The sequence below is a fragment of the Hippoglossus stenolepis genome, chromosome 17, assembly GCF_022539355.2.
Source record: "Hippoglossus stenolepis isolate QCI-W04-F060 chromosome 17, HSTE1.2, whole genome shotgun sequence".
NCBI lineage: Eukaryota > Metazoa > Chordata > Actinopteri > Pleuronectiformes > Pleuronectidae > Hippoglossus > Hippoglossus stenolepis.
Genome location: NC_061499.1, coordinates 1,057,298 through 1,078,199, shown reverse-complemented (window position 1 = coordinate 1,078,199; position 20,902 = coordinate 1,057,298). Strand labels below are relative to the sequence as shown.

General features: G+C 41.8%; 1 protein-coding gene across 1 annotated transcript; it reads left to right on the top strand.

Annotated features, from left to right (window-relative positions):
• The first annotated feature begins 645 nt into the window (after positions 1–645).
• On the top strand, positions 646–20,832 carry LOC118103788. Its single transcript, XM_035150897.2, has 9 exons — positions 646–703; positions 1,091–1,111; positions 1,383–1,655; positions 1,975–2,062; positions 2,408–2,634; positions 5,223–5,510; positions 6,307–6,485; positions 11,992–12,084; positions 13,745–20,832. The coding sequence occupies exons 1-9, from the start codon at positions 658–660 to the stop codon at positions 14,192–14,194; spliced, it is 1,665 nt and encodes a 554-aa protein (XP_035006788.2). The 5' UTR covers positions 646–657; the 3' UTR covers positions 14,195–20,832.
• Positions 20,833–20,902: the final 70 nt, after the last annotated feature.

Genomic DNA, 20,902 nt, shown 5'->3' with positions numbered 1-20,902 from the left:
TATTTACCACAACTTAATCCTGAAGCGCATCATCTGCCGTCTGACGATGAATTAGCCTCTGGGGGCAACATCCAATACTCTGGGGCTTCCGGTGCAGATAACTGCACCAAGATTCCAGCTTCTGTTCGTCGTACACTGTTTACATTCTGATGGGTTTCTTTTATCGAACCTTTCTCCACACAAAACACCAGCAGTGATGCTTTTTGTTGTCGTTTATGTCCAGTCAACATCTTGGCTAATCTCTATTAACAGCTATCGGCATATGAGTGCAGATAAATCAAACAGCCGATAGTCGATGTATTTGGGTCAATGTGTTCTGCCTCTTTTGCTCTGCGCTGTTTACCTGTGGGAAACCAAAGCCTGCTGGTCAAACTAGAAACGGAAACCAGAAGCTTCCAGTCTCAAAAACTGTGTCCCTCACTAGAATCTGTTTGTAGAGATTAATTGCAATTTGACTGGTTGATGGATTCAACAAACACAAGGTAGTAATTATAATGGAACAATGAACTGAACACTAATTTTACATATTTGCCTGACTTACCTATAAGTTAATCTCTTTCAAAGAAGTATTATTGGTAATTTTCTTTTTGAACCTTGATTTCTTTGTACCTATGGTAACAATCATGTGTTTCTTTTTGCAGGGAACGACGATTCAAGATGAAAGTAATCAGCGCTGCAGTGCTTAGCGCCGTGTTCTGCACGGGTAAGCACAAACATAATCAGTCATCCGGGACCAGGTCGGACAAATGAACAGCAGAAACAGACTTTAAGCTGAAACCAAATGTGCTTCAACTGAACGATTAACGTAGACACTGTGAGAACGTCATCAAAGAATCAAACTTATTTTGTGATCTGTTTAATTTCCTCTTATTTGCTTTGTTTCCTTTTGTTATGAGGCGTCAGATCGTATTTACATCCGGTTTATATTTAGCTATGTGATACATTTACATTTCAAACGTTTTTGTGCTTTTAGGAGAAGTTGTGTGGTTTTTCACTGTGAACAAAGGGACCCTGGTCTTTGTTCAAATCAAGAGACGACTAAGAAAAGATGTATTTTAAAATATACTTCTCTTTATCTTTTCTTTCGCAGTTGTGTCAGCGTCTGTGACAGGTAAAATCTCTCGTTCGTTGGGCGAGCAGTGCATGACTGAGAGTGTGTTATGAGAATGAACAGATTGCATGAGAACAGACACAGTGAGGGTGTGATCAAATTAAATTTGGGCAGAGAGAATAAATAAGAAATCAAAGATTATCTGTCATAGGTGATCATATGTGGGGACGTTTCGCCTGGTGGGTAGTGACATACTCAGTTTTGTTTGTATGAAAATTGCTTTATAACTAAAGTCAGATTGATTGAACATAATATTGATTGCTTCCCCCAGTCAAAGAGGAACGCAGGACAGCGTTCTTTGGGGAGGACATTCACATGGATGTCCCGCCTGGAAATGCTGGAGAGGTCGTGTTCAAACCCAGGACCAATCAGTCCTCTGAGGTGGTTCTGATGCGAAGCGGAAAGGTGGTGAACCCACGGGGCCGCCTCAACTTCCTGGGCCATCTGGTGCTGGACGACGTACAGGAGGAGGACGAGGGCGTGTACGTCATCAAGAACAGCAACAACAACAACACAGTCAAGCAGCTCATCCTCATGGTTCGGGGTAAGCCGTCCGCTGAGCGTGACAAAGTGTTGACCAGCCTCCAAATTGACTTCATGTTTTCGGGAGCTATCAAGTCGTCCATCTTTACACACATGTACATAGATCTACATGAATAAAACAATGATTCTGTTAAATTCTGAAGATGAGTTTAAGTTAAGGAATCATACAACCACCCCTGAATCTCTGTCACCGTTGATGCTTAACAACAGAATTGATTTGTACGCAGTGATTTTCAACGCATCACGACAAGGTAACAGCTTCTGTCACAAAGATCCTGCTTCTGCCTTTGTTAACTTTTCCTCTCATTTTGTCGAATCAGACTGTGCCTTGGAGCAAGTGGTGAAGTACGGAGAAACCTTCTCCATCCACCTCAACCACGTCGAAGGCCCCATCACCCTGGAGTTCAGGTACAGTCTCTGAATTGGTTTTAGTTACAAGTTTCTATTCTGGTGTGAAATGTCAGAAATTTGGGGGAATTGGCTTGATCACCATTACAGTGACACAAAAATGATAAGGGATAGCAAATTCAATATTTTAGAAATTGGTCTTATCACGGCCGCAAGACTCAAAATGCTAAACTGGAAAAATCCTATATGGCCAAAGAATGGGTTAATGAAATGATAAAGACCTCATCATATGAAAACATGTCGGTTTAAATAATACACCTGCTCTGACATACTGACCACACTGGTTGTTGATGGGTTACTCTGTATAACACCTGTTCTCTTCAATACATGTTTTACCATGACAAGGCCCAGTCTGATTCAGGCCAATCAAACCGAGATACATCAAACTACAGAGCCTCCGCCCGTGGTGCTGTACAACCAGACGGCGGTGTCAGCCGAGGAATACGTGGGCCGCCTCAGTGTATCGGAGAAACTGGTGACGCTGCACTTGGTCCGGATGACGGACGAGGGGAGCTTTACAGTACTGGACCATGAGGGCAAAATCAGGAGGAGGAACTGTCTTAATGTCAGAGGTGAGCAGTGATCTAGTGCTCTGCTGCTGTAGGTTTAAATGACAGATCAATCAGTCTTGCGTGTTAGTCTCTACATGCTGGTGTAGTGTGAGTGTGTGTTAGTTGTCCATACTCTTGTCATCCTCTTTTTGTGGTTCTCATATTCTAAATTTCCCATTTGGTCTACAGACACTGACTGCATTATTTCATTCTTGATTGAAGTACCTGTAAAAATCCTTACAGCCTTAATCTCAGAAGTGGTGCTAATTCTTTATTTTCATTTATGTAAAATGAGGTTAAGACGGTTGGCAGGGACACTAAACTGCTGCAGCAGTAAAGCCAAGGGTTTCACTAAAAATGCATCAAGAACACATTAACTTAAACTTACATAAAAAGTTTTATTATGTGTATGTTTACTTCCCATTTTGCCCTAAAATCATCACCAGCTGGAAAAGAGTTGAAGCTCACGAAGGAGAGTTTAGCCGATAAAGAGCAAAGAGGAACTGAGCAAAACTCTGTAAAGCTAACCCCCCTCCTGATAAACTTCAATTAATCAATCAAGTTTTATTTCTATAGACCATATTCACAAATCACAATTTGTCTCATAGGGCTTAACACGGTGTGACATCCTCTGTTCTTAACCCTAAACAAGATTACGGAAAAACGAAAAAAAAAATGATTAAATGGGTAAAAAGAACGTATAAACCTCAGAGAGCCCATGTGAGGGATCCGTCTCCCAGGACGGACAGAAGTGCAATAGATTCCACGTGTAATGGAGAACATCAGCAAAATAAGAGTATTTGGAAGTGGAGCGGCTTCGGCCATTATTTATAGTCTATGGTCTAAATGCATCATATATTACTGTATCTTTCCTCACTTGTGGTTGTCTCCTGACTGCTAGTTTGTTTTTAAAAAAAGAAATCAACTAGGGTAAAACCAAGTGTAGTGAGTGGACGGGAGCAAGCTCCTATTGTTGCTTTGATCTCTATTGCTGCATTGTTGTCTATGTCTGCTTTAAACTCTATTGTGGCCTTTGATAGCTCTTGTTATTTGAAAAGAGCATTAGTCATTGGGTTGCCACACACCAATAGAAAGATATAAGAAAAAGAAGAAGAGAGGTAAAGTGTTTACTCAGAAGAAGTAGAATGTTCCAGGCTACAACTACCTGTCCCCAGCCGAAATCCAAGGAAGAGGCAGCAACTCCCTGGCTTCAAATGAAAACTAAGGACTCGATTGTAACTACCTTGCTTCAGCCAAAATCAAAGGACCAGGCGATAACCCCCTGGCTCCAAATGAAAAACATGGAGCAGGCGGTAACTCCCTGTCCCCAGCCGAAAGTCAAGGTCCAGGCAGTAACTCCCTGTCCACAGCTGAACACCAAGGACTGGGCGGTAACTCCCTGTGCCCAGCTGAAAATCAAGGTCCAGGCAGTAACTCCCTGTCCACAGCCGAAAACCAAGGACCAGGCAGCAACTCCCTGTACCCAGCCGAAAACCAAGGACCAGGCAGCAACTCCCTGGCTCCAAATGAAAACTAAGGACTCGATTATAACTACCTTGCTTCAGCCAAAATTCAAGGACCAGGCGATAACCCCCCGGTTTCGAATGAATAAAGTGGAGCGTGCAGTACCTCCCTGTGCCCAGCCAAAAACCATGGACCCTGTGACAGAACATAAGGACCAGACGGCAGCTCCCTGGCTCCAAATGAGCACTAAGGACTGTATTGTAACTACCTTACTTAAGCCAAAAGCCAAGGACCAGGCGATAACCCGCTGGTTTCAAATGAAAAAAATGGAGCGGGCGGTAACTCCCTGGCTCCAGTTGAAAGCCAAGGACCAGGCAGGATCTCCCTGCCCCCCGCCGAAAACCAAGGACGGGCGGCAACTCCCTGTGCCCAGCCGAAATCTAAGAACTGGGCGGTAACACCCTGACTCCAAATGAAAATTTAGGACTTGTCTTGAGTGTTGATGTTTTTGTTGACCTTTACCATTAACCCTCTAAAAGTTAATTATCTGAAGAAAACGCTCCAAACATTCCCAACATGTTTGGTAAAAGTAATTCTTTGTGTTGCGTTAATTTTATTGTGTGAGTGCACAGGGACACACATTCTTGTTACCCAATGTTTATTCCTTTTACTAAATTCTTTTCTCTAAAAATAAAGTTGCAATACTGTTTTTTCACTTACATTGGTTTCATCATTTATCCAACAGTTAAAGAAATTACATGCTCGTGGTTGCAGTTTTCTTTCTGAAACTGTAAAAGTCACCTGTAGTAATTGAGCCGTGGCAAATAAAGACCTGCTGCTGGACTCAGTCCACTGAACCTGAACAAAGACCTGCTGCTGGACTCGGTCCACAGAACCTGAATAAAGACCTGCTGCTGGACTCAGTCCACTGAACCTGAACAAAGACCTGCTGCTGGACTCAGTCCACAGAACCTGAATAAAGACCTGCTGCTGCACAAAGAGCTGTTCACCTGTTTATTCAAAGTTCTGTGAAGCTCTACCCAGTACACAGAACCTGGCTGCTGACCACTGCTGACGTAGACTGACTGATAGCTTAAGCGTGATGAGGCACGTGTGTTGATATTTCTTCCGATTGTCCTCCACAGAGCACCAGGACTTCATGCGCCTCTCCTACGGAGGAAACCTAAAGATGAAACTCTACCTGCACCACTCCAACGTTAACATCGTCTACAAGCCCAAATCAGACAATAAGGACCGAGTCATCCTGGACCAGGGGGTTCTGATGATGCCACTAGACCCTCTGCTGGAGGGCAGGCTGAGTGTGAAGGGGTCGGAGCTCTCTGTGAAGAAGGTCCATATGGCAGACATGGGTGTCTTCAAAGTGACAGACCTCGCCGGGTTTCCTGTGGCTAATGTCTACATAGAAGTAAAGGGTAAGAAAAAAGACCTATAATGGATTTAGTTCTGAGGTTTCTTTGTTGTGAGTCAACACATTTCCTATGTAAGTGCCTCTGAGGTGTAGATTGTGTTTTTGAAAGGGTTTATGTGAGTGAGATAATATGACCACTGTTATTAATTATTTATGCAGAGAGGCTGATACATCCTGTGCCAACCAAAGCTTATGTGCAAAATTATGTTTTTATAAGATGAAGTTAGTAACTAATATATCACATTACACTTCATAAGATCTGCTTGTAACTATATAAGATTGTTTTTTAAATTAAACTATTGCTGTGCCTGGTCTAAAACTCTGATTCAGACGTCCGTTAAGCAGTTGACTGAAGACTGAAAAAGACTGGAGGCCTGTTTATTCAAATCTAATTAATATTCAATTGTATCACATGTCCAGAATTGCACCAAACTCGACACTGCACTTCCTCGGGCCCTTTACAATACACATGGCAAGTGTGAAGTGGTTAAGATGAACAGTTCTCAAGATATGTGAACAGACAGAGACGTCTGGAATTTGTAGATACATGCATCCTAAAATGACTTAAATTTAAAATAACTGATGCTACAAATATCCAAAGTGACTATTTATATTTCATTTTAAAGTGTCAGCCAGTCTTTATGTGGATATCAACCAACTGCTCCAGTCAAATAAACCTGCTGATTTCTAGAAGAGGCAGCGACGAAAGATGAGTCGCTGCACAGCAAAGTCAGTGTACTCCTAATGGCTATTAGAGAAAGGCTTAATATTTCTCTTTCCTGTCCTCGTCTCGCTCTCAGCCTACAAGCTGCCGCCCCTGACTGTGGCCATTCTCTGCATGCTGTGTCTGATCGCCTTCATGCTGCTGGTGTGCCTGCTGTCCTGCCTCTACAAAGTGCACAAGAGGAACCAAAAGAACAAAAAGCTCATGCTAATTGCGCAGCAGGCTGGCAAGGGCGACGGCGACGCTTTCAGACAGGTAACACCCACCAAGTGCAATTACCATCATTCTGCATTTCTCTGTGATGGGGGAGCCTCTCACTGCTTGTGATGGGTGAAAGTGAGGTGTGTGTTTCTGAAGCTGTTTTCAGGCACAAAATTGGGTCCAAAGTTTGTGCTTCACATATGAAACTTTTCTTTCTCATATAAAGCCCTTCTGGAAAATTACAGGAAAATGTTTCGGGACTTCGGTGCAGGTCTGAAAGCAGCTTGTGCGTGCGTGCGTGCGTGAATGCGTGCGTGTGTGTGTGTTGTTTAGGAGAGGATTAAAAGGTGGGGGCTGACTTCCTCCTTTGCAAAACATGGCAAACATGGTTACTGCCAAAATAAAAAGACATCAAAATGGCTGAGGACAGTTCAGGGAAACATCCTGTTTTGCTTCCAGGTTTCCTGATTACTCCCACAGAGCCCAGCATGTCTTTCATATTTTCTACTTGCTGTTTCAGAGTTTTACAATCTAAAATGTCACTTGTTTAGTTGTTAATGAGGTACGACAATTTTGGTACCAGATATTTTTGTACCAGGTTCAGCAACTGCAGGGAACTCATGATTGGTCAACATGAAAATGGTTTTCATTTGACTTTGTAAAACAAATCATGACTTAATTTTAGCCCCCTGAATGTTTCTAGAACACCGGGCACCCGGTGTATTGTTCTTTTATCAGTTATAGAAGACTGCTTGACTACAATTTTTGCGGTGCCGTCCTCACTCAGTCAATTGTGAATGAATCTATGTAGTTATGAATGGATTATGAGGGTTCTTTGAGGAAGTGCTGAGCCCACAGGAACAAAATAACAAAACATTGATCGCTTTCTAGCCATTTAAAAACTGCTGCTCCTTCTTCATTCAGCTGCTCGATACTGGCTGATAAACTGACTGATTGGAGGATTTAGAGGAGTTGACAGTTAACCCCTCTGTCAACGCAACCATCCATCAAGCAACCCCAGTTGGGGATTTGTTAACCAACTGAATTTATGGAGCAATTAAGAACCCATTAGAAACAGATGACTCGCCTATAGAGGACACCACCATAACGCTCAGGTATTGATATCTCTACCGAGGGAAAGGAGTTCAATACAACAACGAAGCGGCACAAGAAATATGTCTGGATCAATTGTGTAAGAGTTTCATAAAAATAAAAAACCTCGGCTGTCAGAGTGAAGAATAATCACATCATAGTCACATCGCATCACTAAAGTTTATTTAGCATTTTGATGTCATGAAAACAAGTGGGCCTAATTTGCCATTGGACTTCTAATTTAAACAAACTCAATTATCTAGTGTTCCTGTTCTAAATTGATGACTGACTGCGTTACTGGATCATTAGAGATCGCTGAGCTGACAGTTAACCCCTTCCTACCAAAGCAGCGTTCTCATTAGAAGATTGTTTAATCTGATTGAATTTAAGAACCAATTAAAAACCCACAGCAGTCACATGACTCCCTCACTGTGAAAAAGCCCAAAGACACTTATCGCTTTGCAGAAATTATTATTGATTACTATTGATCTCTTTTTAGCGACTTCCAAATCTCACCCACGACTGAATAACCGACTTAAAATCATATACTGTGAACTAGTCTTAAGATGGCGGTGTCAAAGAAATGTAATTGAGGCTTGATATTTTTCATTTTAACAACAAACCTTTATCATAAATAACTATAAATAAAAAGAACGCAAATGCTAATGACGAATTCCAGAGCAGTGTATCAGTGTAGACTGATGCTGACCATTTTCTGACCAGTACTTGTCTGTGAAGTCACATTACTGTTGTTACCTGTGTTTCTCTGAAATGATAAATGTTTGTCATCTTTCAATTTCACAACTGTGGAGTGAATTCAAAATACTGCTGTGGAAATGAGGCCTCACAGCTCAGTGATGATTGGTGGCCCAGCTAACGCTGTTGCCTGTGCGTTACGTTTCTCCCTCTTGCTTTAAGGAGCCTCAAACGGAGCCTCTTCTTGGTGAGAGAATTGTGTTCCTGCCTCTTTTCCCCCTGATCCTCCCTCTTTATATTGGTGTGTGGAGAAATGTGCTGCGTTTGTGGCAAATAAGTTCCTCGATCAACTTGCCGTTTGTGACAAGATCATTGGTGACAGTTTCAGAAACGTGTTCTCAGTATTTTTCTAAACTCTGGTGCTTGTAGTTGAGGATATTGAGCAGCGCCACATTAGAAACATCCTGGACACGGAGGAGAAACTGCTGACAATGAACAAGCAGAAGTTGATCAGAGACTTACTTCAAGTGAATCTGGCACCGTGACTTGGGACAAACTGTGTCTGTGATCCTGACAGACTTCAGAATGATCACGTGGCCGAGCTGTGGTGGAGTATTAATGTAGGATACAAGTTTATACTGTGTTATGTTATTTTAAAGGAGACATATGACGCTTTTTCACAGTTTCTTTCCACTAATGTGTTGTATAGTTTATTGTGGTAAAGGGAGCTCCTCCCCCCCACAGAAAACACAGAAGTTCCTGAAATACCACGTCGTCCTGCTAAAAGTGTTTCAGACAGAGGCTGAAAAGAGGAGCTGCAGCAATGGGCCGAATGAGGAGATTGATAAACGTAAACGTTTTCAAGTAATAGCACAAATTTAAATGATCAACCTGAATATGAGCAGAATATGTCTCCTTTAAGTATCAGAAGGTCAAATGACTCCAGATTCAGTTATAAGTATTTTACAATAAGAATGTTGGTATTTTCCACATTTGCTTGATAATATAAAAGATCCATATCAGTGTTTAAGTTCCTTCTTCTTCTTCTTTGTTCGGTCTGTTAGCGGGTGGCATTAGTCTTCTTCCTTTTTCTTTTCTTAAGCTTAGTTGAAAGAGATGAGGCCATTTATAGGCTGGAGCATTATTGTAAACACTATTTTGCTTTGATCAGCTCGGTCAGGTGTGAGAACTGTCTCTCAGGAATCAAGATGCAGCTTTGACCAAGGTCAGGGTGCAAGCTGACAAATAAATGTCCATTTTAACAAGTCATTTAATCCAGTATTTACTCTCACGTGTGTTAGAAACAAGTGAAAACCTCAGCTGCTTCTGCTTGACGACATTCCATCACAAGAAAGGAGCTCAGTTCTTTTCACTTGCTCTAAGAAAATTAGATTTTAAACTTCAGCAGAGAGACTAAATGACCTGTTGAGATGGTTTGTATCTCTTTGTTACCGGTGTGTGTGACTTCAGCTGAGTAATTACAGTTGAGACAGTCACACTAACATGTGGCTCTTTCTCTGCAACATCAGTGAAATATCTGTGCCGCTCATTTTCTCTCAGGAGCTCTGCAGTTACACATTGTGATAACTGAGGACATCATAGCTTCACTGCTGTATTTTACATGCAGTAGCCTGTAGCGATTCAGCGGAGCTAAGCACATGCACATATTTCTTAAATGGGTGTTTTATTGTGTGGTGTGAATTTTAAGGTAAATACCTGCTGGTGTGTGTGGGTATCTGCGCTGGCTTCATGTGTGCTGTAGGGGGCAGTAGTGATTAACCTGTTTGAACAGGTGATTTATTCTCAGCTGTTTCCTTGTGAATTCTAATCAACTATGAGCCCAGTAAGTCTGTGGTGTGTTGTCAGTGTTTGTTATGTCTGTGTCTAGTTTATGTGCATTAAATGTTGTGTGTCTGTGTTATAGTCTTTAAGTAATGCGAATAAATCGATAAACATGTGACCTGACATTAAAACGCTCCCACTATGGCGTGCTTTTTTTTTACATTTATTCCCATTTATTGTCGCTAGTTACCAAAATACAGCATAACTCACATTTTAGTGACTAATCACGATTCTTCCAGCTTTAGCTTAAGCAGTTAGCAGTTAGCAGTTAGCAGTTATTAATTATTAGCACAGGCCACAAATTGAACTTTATTTTTCTGGCTTTACTCACAACTATTCGTTCCAGAATATATATTCTGTTTCTATATAAATCCAGGCTCCCCAAAGTGAAGCCAAATTGTCTTGATCACCCCCTGGTGGCTTGCTGCAGTATAGCTCATAAACCCCTCCTCCTCCATGTTAGCAGATGGAACATGGACCAAACTAAACAGTCAGAGTACACGTTAAATAATGTTTTCTCTCTCTAGTCACCAGCGCAATATGAGAATATGCTTGTTATAAGTTATTTAGTTTTCTGGTAAAAACACTGGAAGATTCGTCACTTTCAATAAAAACCTTGTGAGTTTTCATTAATCAATCTGGGATAAATGTTGAAGCAGCAGTTCTTACATGTCTCACTCGTTGTATGTGTCTGTGTGTTATTGTGTTAGAAATGTGTGCGGATGTGTTTTTAGGTGCTTATACTGCAATGTGTGTGCATAGGTGTTCCAATTATCACGTGTGTGTGTGTGTGTGGACTAAGGTTGAGATGACGGCAGTTGCCCTCGGCGTCGTTCTGACATGTTATGGATTTCCTGCAAGATCTGAGAACACACATACAACACGTGAGCTGATGTCGGCCTGAGAGGCTGACATGAAGCTCAAATCAATCCTCCCTCTCTCTGTCTCTTTATCTTCACATCTCTCCACCTCCCTGCCTCTTTTCTCGGTGCATCTTTATCAGCTGCCTCACGTCTTCTCTCTCTGTCGCTCAATCTTTCACTTTTAAGTCTCCTGTGTGTCACACTCTGGCATTTTTCTTCCTCACACTCTGTCTCTTTGTTTCCACTCCTGTCTCGTTGTTCATACTTGTCACTCTCTCCTCCTCCTTCCCTCATCCTTACTCACATCTATTCATCCTCCTCTCCTCATCCCTACCTGCATACCTTCATCCTCCTCTCCTCATCCTACCTGCTACCTTCATCCTCCTCTCCTCATCCCTTCCAGCATCCCTTCATCCTCCTCCCCTCATCCCTTCATCCTCTTCCCCCATCCTTTCATCCTCCTCTCCTCATCCCTACCAGCATACCTTCATCCTCCTCTCCTCATCCTTACCAGCGCCCCTTCATCCTCCTCTCCTCATCCCTACCTGCATACCTTCATCCTCCTCTCCTCATCCCTATCCACATCCCTTCATCCTACTTTTCTCATACTCACATCTATTCACATTTCTTTCCTCAACCCTAACCACATCCTTTCATACTCTGCCTCAACCCTTCCTCTTTTCCTTTCCCCCCTTTACTCTTTGGACTTTCTGCCTCCATGAATCTTTCCTGCAGTTCCTCAGACCCCAGACATTTTTTGAAAGAATATAGCCCCGGCTCGGCTCTGCCTCCTCTCAACCTCCAGCCCCATTGCTCGTCTTTCAGTCATGTCATACAAGTGTCCTTATGTAATTAAGAGCTTTCTTATCCTGTGTGTGTGTGTGTGTGTGTGTGTTTGTGTCTGTGTCCTCTCAAGAAGTGTTCATGTGTTTTTTATCAATAGTTGGATGCAGTACCACAGCTGCTGGGATGCTACACTGTTGTGGCCACATTTTGACAAGTCTCCTGTGTGTGTGTGTGTGTGTGTGTGTGTGTGTGTGTGTGTGTGTGTGTGTGTGGATCTGCAGGTGGTCAATGAGGTGTACACCAGGTTCACTGAGGACTCTCTGATGCAGTCCGTGTGTGAAAAGCCAACGGAGAGCACAGAGGTCACCATCAAGGTGAGTGATGGAACCGAGACGCTGATCTCCACAGCAAACAAAGTCTACTGTACCACAAGAGTGAAGCCAAATCATCTTGTTCTGCTGATACTTTCTGAAATGCAGGAAAACAGAAACCGAATTAACAAATGACAACATGTATCATTTGTTCACAGTGATTAACTAAAAAACCTGCCTGCTCATCAAAACATGGCACAGATAAAGGATAAGTTATAAAAAATACAATGTAATGAAGATGTTGAGGTTTTTAGTGTATTTTCAGACTCTTGAAGTGGAACACACACAGAGAGGCAAGTTACAAGTTAAAAAGCATATTTAATAAAACGTCCAAACCACCGACGAATATAACAATGGACGTAGACTCCGGGTCCGTAAAGTGAAGCCTATGCGGAGTATGAGCCGGTTCTTTTATACGGCAGCATTTGATTGATGAATGAATTGCAGGTGGTTGAATGAGTTGGCAGAGGACGAGAACAGAGACACACACACACACACACACTCAGGCAGAGCATCCAAGAGCGATCCAAAAATAGTTCATAGCTCCACAAATAAATAATCCATGACCCTAACTGAAACAGAAGTTGAGATATTGCACATTTGCTGAGTTACAGTGGTGCAGTAGCTGTGCAGTTTAGAATGGAATGTAAACATCTGTATCGTTCTGTAAGTGTGACTGAAAGTATCCTGCAGATAGTAACATGGATCTCAAACAGTCAGACTCAGTGTTTGGCAGCTTTCCGTGCTCTTATGGCTCTTGGTTCGAAGCTGCTCTCTGTTTGTCTGCCTGTCGGAGATGTGACAGCCCCGAAGCGCCTCCTAGAGGGCAGCAGGTCTAACGGACGATGTACGGCGTGGGATGGGTCTTTCATCATGTTGGCAGCTCTGCTGAGGCAGCAGGGGCTCACTAAGTTCACCACAGAGTGCAGTGAGCAGCCGATGATCTTCTGGGCGCTGTTGATGACCCTCGGAGGCGTTGTGCTGAGGGGTTGGCGGCAGAGATGCAATCAGTCAGCACACTCTCAGTGGAGCAGTGACAGTACTGCTAGTACTCATTGAAAGAATATAAGCACACATACAAAATTAAAAACACATTCAGCATTCAGCCAATAGCATTACATACACTAAGTACACTTGTTATTTTATTCATTATTCTTAATGAAATATGGTCTCATCCATAACCTCATGTATACCTTTAGTTAAGATTTTCTTCCTGGGTCCTTAACAATTTGTCTCCATGTAACAAGGAACATGAGCAGTGTTGTTGGAAGGTAAATCTATAAATATGATCCTAGAAACATGCGCATAAATTATTCATGTTGCTTTTTCACTGACCTCAATTTTTACCACTTCTTCTCCTTCCCTTCCTCCATCCTACTCCACCTCCCTCCTCCATCTCCTCTCTGTTCTTGTTCAACCCCTTAATTTCCATCTCCCCCACCTCCATTTCTGTCTTCTCTTTGTTTCTGTCTTTCCGTTCACCTCACTTTACAATCACTTTCTCCTCTATAACCTCTTCTTGTTTTCTCTTTTTCTTTAATCTTGCTGTGTGTCCTTCCTTTTCTTAATTCACATTCCCTTTTCTTTTCATCTTCTTTGACCTTCACCTCTTCTCCGGTCCTATCTTCTCCTCTTTCCCTTCCGTCTTCCACTTTTATCATAGGGCCTTGAGGTGTCTAAACCAGGCCGCTACCAGGCTCTTACCTCAGACAACTTTCTGGAGATGAACGACTCTGGAGTGGAGTTCTCCATCTCCGGTCTCCCACTAGACAGCGACACTGATGCCGGGATGACCTACGCCTCCCACAAACCCCTCCTGAGCGCCGTCTCTCCAACAGCCATGACCAGTGGAGTTCAGTCAGACAGCCAGGAGGCCACTGCCGTCCCTGATGGCGACCTCAGTGCCAGCCGGACCCCTGACTCTGCCATGAGCGCAAGCCCTGCATCCAATCCTCGCTCAATTGCAGCAGCGACCCCTGATGGCAGCCTGTGTGGTCCTGCATCGCCAGGAACAGCCTCCAGGGGCACTGCTGGGTCAGATTCAGCCAAGACAGACGAAGGGGCTGAAAGTGGAGAAGTTGGGCAGAAAGAGGAATCAGCTCAGAGCACCTGAGAGGATCGACCACAATGTTTTTTAAATCTCTTCATCATATCTCCTCATACAGTAATGACATCCACTTCTGGCTCTATCATATAACCACCACCACGTCCTTGATCACTGCACTGAAAACATCACAGACAAAATATATTCATCACTTAGAGCTGGATGTCAGTGCAGCCCAGGATAAAAATAATAAAAAGACAGTTGCAAAAAAAAACCCATTGCAAAATGAAATGCACTATGCACTGAAAAATTTGATGCAAAAAGTAAACCTACTGTAAGCTCTATCAAAAGAAGAACAAAGCAATTTTGTGCACATGGAAAATGCATGCATTTAAATTAAACATTAGAGTAGATACCATAGTTGAGATCTGCAGGACAATGCTGATGTTAGAGTAGAGGGACTGCATGCAAACCTGAACGGACTAAAGAAGCACAGGCTCCGAAAGAAGTTGATGTGAAGAGCGTAAAACACCTAATTAGGATCAAATGATCTCGGCTCCTGTCGAAAAGGTTGTCAGAAAAAATGAAGGGGAGTTTGTCAGTTTGTCAGGTTGAGTCAGTTTGAGTCAGACCAAGGCGACCGACCACGACGGCACAGAGCATCTCCCCCCGTTAGAGGCAAATCTGAATGTGTTGCCTCTGACTGTACTTTTGTCTGCTCTCACCTGAAGCTGTCGGGATTGCATTTTTAAGACATAATCTAAAAAGAACAGTGGAAACAGCCACCACATCTCACTCACACTAATGATGACGTGCCAGAGAAACCCCCCAGAGGAACGACAGCAAACTGTAGAAACGAGACCTCGTGTGTTTTTATTTCTTCATCCCGATGGAGTTGTCACAAACCCTGTCAGAGCAAAGCAGAACTGGGGGAGGGACACTCCCAGGACTTTTGGAACAGTTCTTGAGAGCGTAATTGGATTCTTGGCCTCTTTGCAGAGGGACAGATTCACGGACGCCTTTATATTTAGAGTGAGGAGCGGTGATAAAAGAGACGACAGTGATGGAACAGGGTGCCGTTCCGGGGAACTGATAAATGGCTTGCATGATTTAAAGCCTCCTATTTTCATCTCGGCCCCCATCCATCGCATTGGAGCTCTGATTATTGTTGCCTGGTTGTTTTCCAAAATGAAGAAGACTGGGAGGACGGATCAATCTGTGATAACGACGCAGCCTATACAGCTCTGACAGAATGAGGTGGGTGCAGTATGTGCGCTGGGGGAGTTTCTTACAAAGCCAACCAACCATATTTTACATTCAGTGCACTGCATGGAGACATGAGTCCATTCAGCCAATGAAATATAGAAAATGAAAAAGAGGAGGACATTACCAGAGCATATAAATCCTGAGCTGATGGTTAAAGTAATATCAATAACTCATAAAGGCTACTCCACACTTTTACTCATGGTGCTCTATGAATCCAAACCCCTCATTTAATTCACCAACACATATTACTATTGACTGTAGCAGCAGTAGTATATGTCGTGTGTATACTATAGAAAGGTCACATGTTTACAACCACCTCAGTTTAAAGGAGACATATTCTGCTCGTATTCAGGTTCATAAGTTAATTTGTGTTATTACTCGAAATTGTTTACAAGCTCCAATCGTAAGAGAACACACTTTGCATAACTTTAACATTTACAAAAAACAAAATATATAACACACAAGAGGAGAGAAACACTGAAGAGGCTTCATGTGACTCTTTTAAATGTTTTCAGCTACCCTCATATTTATTAAAGGCAAGAACTGATCAGGTCATGCTGCATATTTGTTAATTCAATCCCTGGGCTACATCTTCTTAGGGAGAAATTTGGAAGCGACGCTGTTTTAGTTTTAAAAATTCCGAGGCTAGATTTGAGTCTGGACGGGCAGAAACGGAGATGTTTGGAAACGATGACGTAGATATTCAGTGCTGATTGGGTCTTTTCTGTCACGACGTAGCATTTGCTGATTGATTAGATTCATCAGTTTTGGCTGTAAAACGCAACATAGATAATCAATTACACGCGTTGCTGACGCTGTTGTCTTTGCTTACAGCTGCAGTTAAATTCTGGATGAAGCCTTGGATAAAATCAGTAGTCCTGCCTTTTTTGTTTCGCTTCTTTTTCAAGGAGCTGCTGTTTACACAAGGAGATTTGGGTAAATCTGCACATTCACCTGCTGACCGAACTACAAGAGAAAGATTCTGTTGGAAAGTAAAGAAAGAAAAGACACAAGTGATGGACCAAAGAAGTGCAGATGAGATGAGAGGGTGCAAACAGTGGCACAAGTTCAAACATATTTAAAGAGAAGTGCGGACGGACTCAATTAAAGGAAGCTCCCACAGTGCTAACAACTGCTTTCGACTAATTAGTTCCCTTATCTCGCTGTAGAAGGAGCCTTCGGGCTAATTCAGGTCACAGGAAGACGTTTCACAGAACAAGAGCGAGACATCTCACGCTGCCGAAGAAACGCCGTTCAAGCACGTCCTCTCCTGCACGGGGTCAAACAGTCTGAAGTACTTACATTGAGCCCCTGTGCACTTAAAGAGCACAGCACCTTAGGGGGGAAGCGGGGCGGTATCCATGGCAACATTCCTCACGTGCTTCATCCGCCGAAATACACCAACATATATTCCATCACAATGGTCGTCGATCGCATTTAGATGTCACTGTTAGCATTTAGCATTCGCAGCCATTCGCGGTGTGGCTACCTCACGCTGTACATGAGTTGATGTCAATCTGGGACGTGTGAAAGAATTACGACCTTTACCTCTGAGTTGAGCTCGTCACACAGACACGTGTGTGATGTCTGGAAAAGAAAAGCACAAGTATCGACACAGGCGATCGCAGTGTGGTGTGTAGTTTGGACGGAGTTATTATGAGGGTGTAAAACGACTTACATGTCACTGAATTACTGATTTTATACGACAATTTTATAAGGCAGCGCTTACATGTTATACATAAATATACGCATATTCCCACAGCTGACTGCTTGTGTCAGGTTGATTTGAAAAAGCGCTGATGAGAAGGTTCAATGGGCAAGTGACAGGTTTATGGTCAAAGGCTTTTAATTTACATCTAAAGCAATATTAATGACAATGGCACTGAACCCTCACTAACACGCACAGGTCAGTGAGGAATCTGACAAAGCACTTCGATCACATCAGTATCGGCCGCTCTTAATCATCCTTTTTTCCCACTGTTGTATATATTTAAATATATTATATGCATGTTTATAATGTGGAAACACTAATATGTTTCGTACTGCAAGGCTTATGCAAGATTTTATACAAAACGCTGCATCGATCCTTTAACCCGATGTCCACAGTAGTAGGTGAAGAACTGACACAAAGTGCTGGAGACCCCCCACCATCCATCCCAATCTCATGTCACGTTTACATTTTGGTGAGGTCCTTTCATCGAGGTTTGCCTCAGCTGCGATGTTGTATCTGTTGTCGCTTCAGATGTGTGCACGTTTTGACGTCCTGGACTTAAAATTGGATTTAGATAAAATAGCAGGATTTCATAAAAAGCTGTAAATCATGACGCAATCATCAAATATCCAAGTAAAACCAAACTTATCAGAAACATGAACTGTTGAGAACAAACATCAGTGTGATAAGAACTACATAAAAGGACAGAAGCCATGTTTGAGAAACATATATTTAACGTATACGTAGATTTTCCGTGTCCCATCTGCTAACAGGGAGGAGTCGGGGTTAATGACCTATACCGCAGCAAGCCACCAGGGGGCAATTCATGTGAGAGTTAATAAAGTTTGAAAAGATGGCAACAGATTCATTTTCATAGTTAATTTATGATCTTTGTGAGATAGATATATTATAGAGGTGAGGCTGCTACGATATGTAAAAATGAAACGCACCTGGCTTTTGTGAATATATCTTTCTTTTTTTAAGCAGAGATAATACGTTTTAAAACCTTGTTTGAAAGACGTTTCTTTTGGTTTTGAATTGTGACGGGTGAGGAGCGTCCCCTGGATTTCTGTCTGGTGTCTGCGGGAATAATAAAACTGTAGCTTCAGGCAATCACAGCTGATGTGAGCTCGGTGAAAGGATTTAATTTCTGTCATTCAGACCTCGCTCTGATGTTTTCTGTTTCATTACACATCACAGCTGCTCATTCACAAAGCCTCTCAGAACAGAAGTGCTGATCCGTGTGTGGGCAGAGCAGATTTAATAAAATGTCCTTTCACTTCTGCTAGATTCGCTCGTCTGTTAATCTACTGTTCTCCATAATTCAAAAGAAAATAATGAAAAACCATGAAACGATGTCGGCGCTGCTAATACCTTGGCTCACAATAGAAATTTGCTTTCGCACAAAATATCAGAAGAACTGTCGAGTGCAGTTTCCGACACATATCAATTAATTTCTATTCACTCCGATGCAAATCTGTGGCTTTTCCTGTGCTCGGTTATAATTGAATTTAGTCTTATCTATGATTCATAACGGATTAATTGAAAACCTCTGATCTCTGTCACTCCAAGCGCACTCTTTGAGCACAGTATTTTATAGTAAGAGCATTTTTAAATCATATACATATTCTTCTGGACAAACTGGTCCCAGCTCAGCTGCACTTTTACTCTGGGCAATTTTGTGAACTGACATGCAATGCACCCCGTCTGCTTGAACCGTGTTTTATAATCACGCATCTGTCTCCACTGTCACACTCCCAGCACTAAAGAATGTTTTTTATAAAATGGAAAAACAATATTCCTAGAAATAACCAATATATACCTTTCATATAATCAGTGTGTTACTCTGGGATCAATGTACGACATCCCAAGTGCATTTGCTGGGAAATAAATATAATCGCACTTCCTTTGAATGAATGAATGAACATGCTTGATTACATTTCATGGTCAGAACTTTTTGTAGCATCACATTTAGCACCAAAATACTTACTCTGATATTATAGCCTATATCTGCTGTCCCAGTGTATACCTAAGACTTTCTGTACCTGCAGCATGCTGACCTGTAGATTGCTTGTGGGACAGCAGGTGGATGATGATAGTTAATATAGTAATAATATGAATTGCACTTCTCTGTACAGCTGGCCTCCTGAGTCCATCCTCGTGTCTGACCCTGGTTTCCCATGATCGCCCCAACACTAGAAACCACATATTAGTGGTTCAGCTTAAAGTTGAAGGAGAATACTGGTGATTTTTGTTTCTAAAGCATAACGGATGTATTTATTACCTCCGACATGCCGGTTATGTTTTCGCCCCTGTCCGTTTTTTTGTTAGGGAACACGATTATGCAAAAACTACAGAATAAACTTTCTTAAAATCACTTTCTGTAACATTTTTTTTTTTGTGGTTTATTTGAATTAAGGGCCTCGTCGGAGGTCGGTTATGTTTTCATATTTTTGTGACACTTTCTTTATGTCCATCTGTACCATTCTGGCTGGAAAAGAGAAAAAACATGAAATTTGGTGGAAGGATGCGACATAGACCGAAAAAGGAACCCGTCGCCAAACATTAGCATTGTGACCTTTGTTTGCAATTTCACCAATTTCCCTGCATGGGATTAATTAATGTATCTTAATGAATACGCTCTACTGAGTGCCATGCTATTTCTTTTGGGTTCTGCGATATAGTTGAGGTATAAATAATAGGCTGTTTTAAACTATTTACTTCCAATAATTAATTTGAAATATCTGTTAAATGTGAATTATGAAACAAGAAGCCTCCATTTGGCTCAGTCAACATTTCTGTTTAACTTCTGCTGGAGTTTCGAAAAAAGAATTTCACTGCACGATCTTACTCTGAGCAACTTTTGTTAAGTTTTGTTACTCTCACATTGAATGCCATGATATCTATATCAACTCAATGTGATCTACAGTTTCTGTGAAATCCCAACATTAAGAACATCCACTCACTTCATCGTCACTTGGTTTTAGTTTTGGGAAACCGCAGCGTCAGGGTGGCTCGAGGCTAAATGTTGGTTTTAACCCATGACTCAGGCGGGTGAAGTATTGTCATTGTCAATATTCCTGCTGTTGCTTTTTCAGAAAAACTTAGCTAAACTATTTTTACATTAGAAAAAAACGTCACCTTTGCTTTTCACTCGATCTTGTACTTTATAGAAATATGGGTATTTTCTATAAGTCAGTAGTGTCTGTTTGATTTCTGCGATAATAAGGGTAATGAATGATAAATTAATATATTGGTGTTAGGAAAATTTGCTTTTTTATAATTCGGACTCTATATATTTTGCTTTATACTGTGTGTTTTTTTTCTGTGTTGTGTTTGAGTTTTAATTTAGTTGAATCTATCACCAAACCTGTGTGTTTTCCTCACTGAGAGTGAAGGGAGGTATTCTGATTTAACCTAACTTTTTTAAATGTCAGAAATTCTGCTCTGCTCACTGGTTTGTTTGCATTCAGGTTTTGTATTTGTATTTGTTGCTTTCATTTCAAAAGAAATCACGTGACTTCTTCAAACGACATCAGATTCCATTTGATCGTTTTACAAACGTGAGTGAATCATTGACTTTTACAATACTTCACTGCTCTGTCATGAACATGAATCAATAATCATTTATATACCGATAAGACCTTCTGGCATCCTGCACAGACTTTTGTAAAGCTTCTCTCTTTTCTGTATTGAATGAATTGTTGCAATTAAAATAATTTTAAACAGAGTGAATGAAAAGGTTTGATCTTTTGTGTTGATGCTGTTTCCGTTTCAAGTTTAGAAAATGAAGTGTTAAA

Coding starts and splice junctions, on each gene's coding strand:
- LOC118103788 (XM_035150897.2), top strand. CDS start 658: ATGAAAGTAATCAGCGCTGCAGTGCTTAGCGCCGTGTTCTGCACGG. Junction 704..1,090: donor TAGCGCCGTGTTCTGCACGG/GTAAGCACAAAC, acceptor TTTCTTTCGCAG/TTGTGTCAGCGTCTGTGACA. Junction 1,656..1,974: donor GCTCATCCTCATGGTTCGGG/GTAAGCCGTCCG, acceptor TTGTCGAATCAG/ACTGTGCCTTGGAGCAAGTG.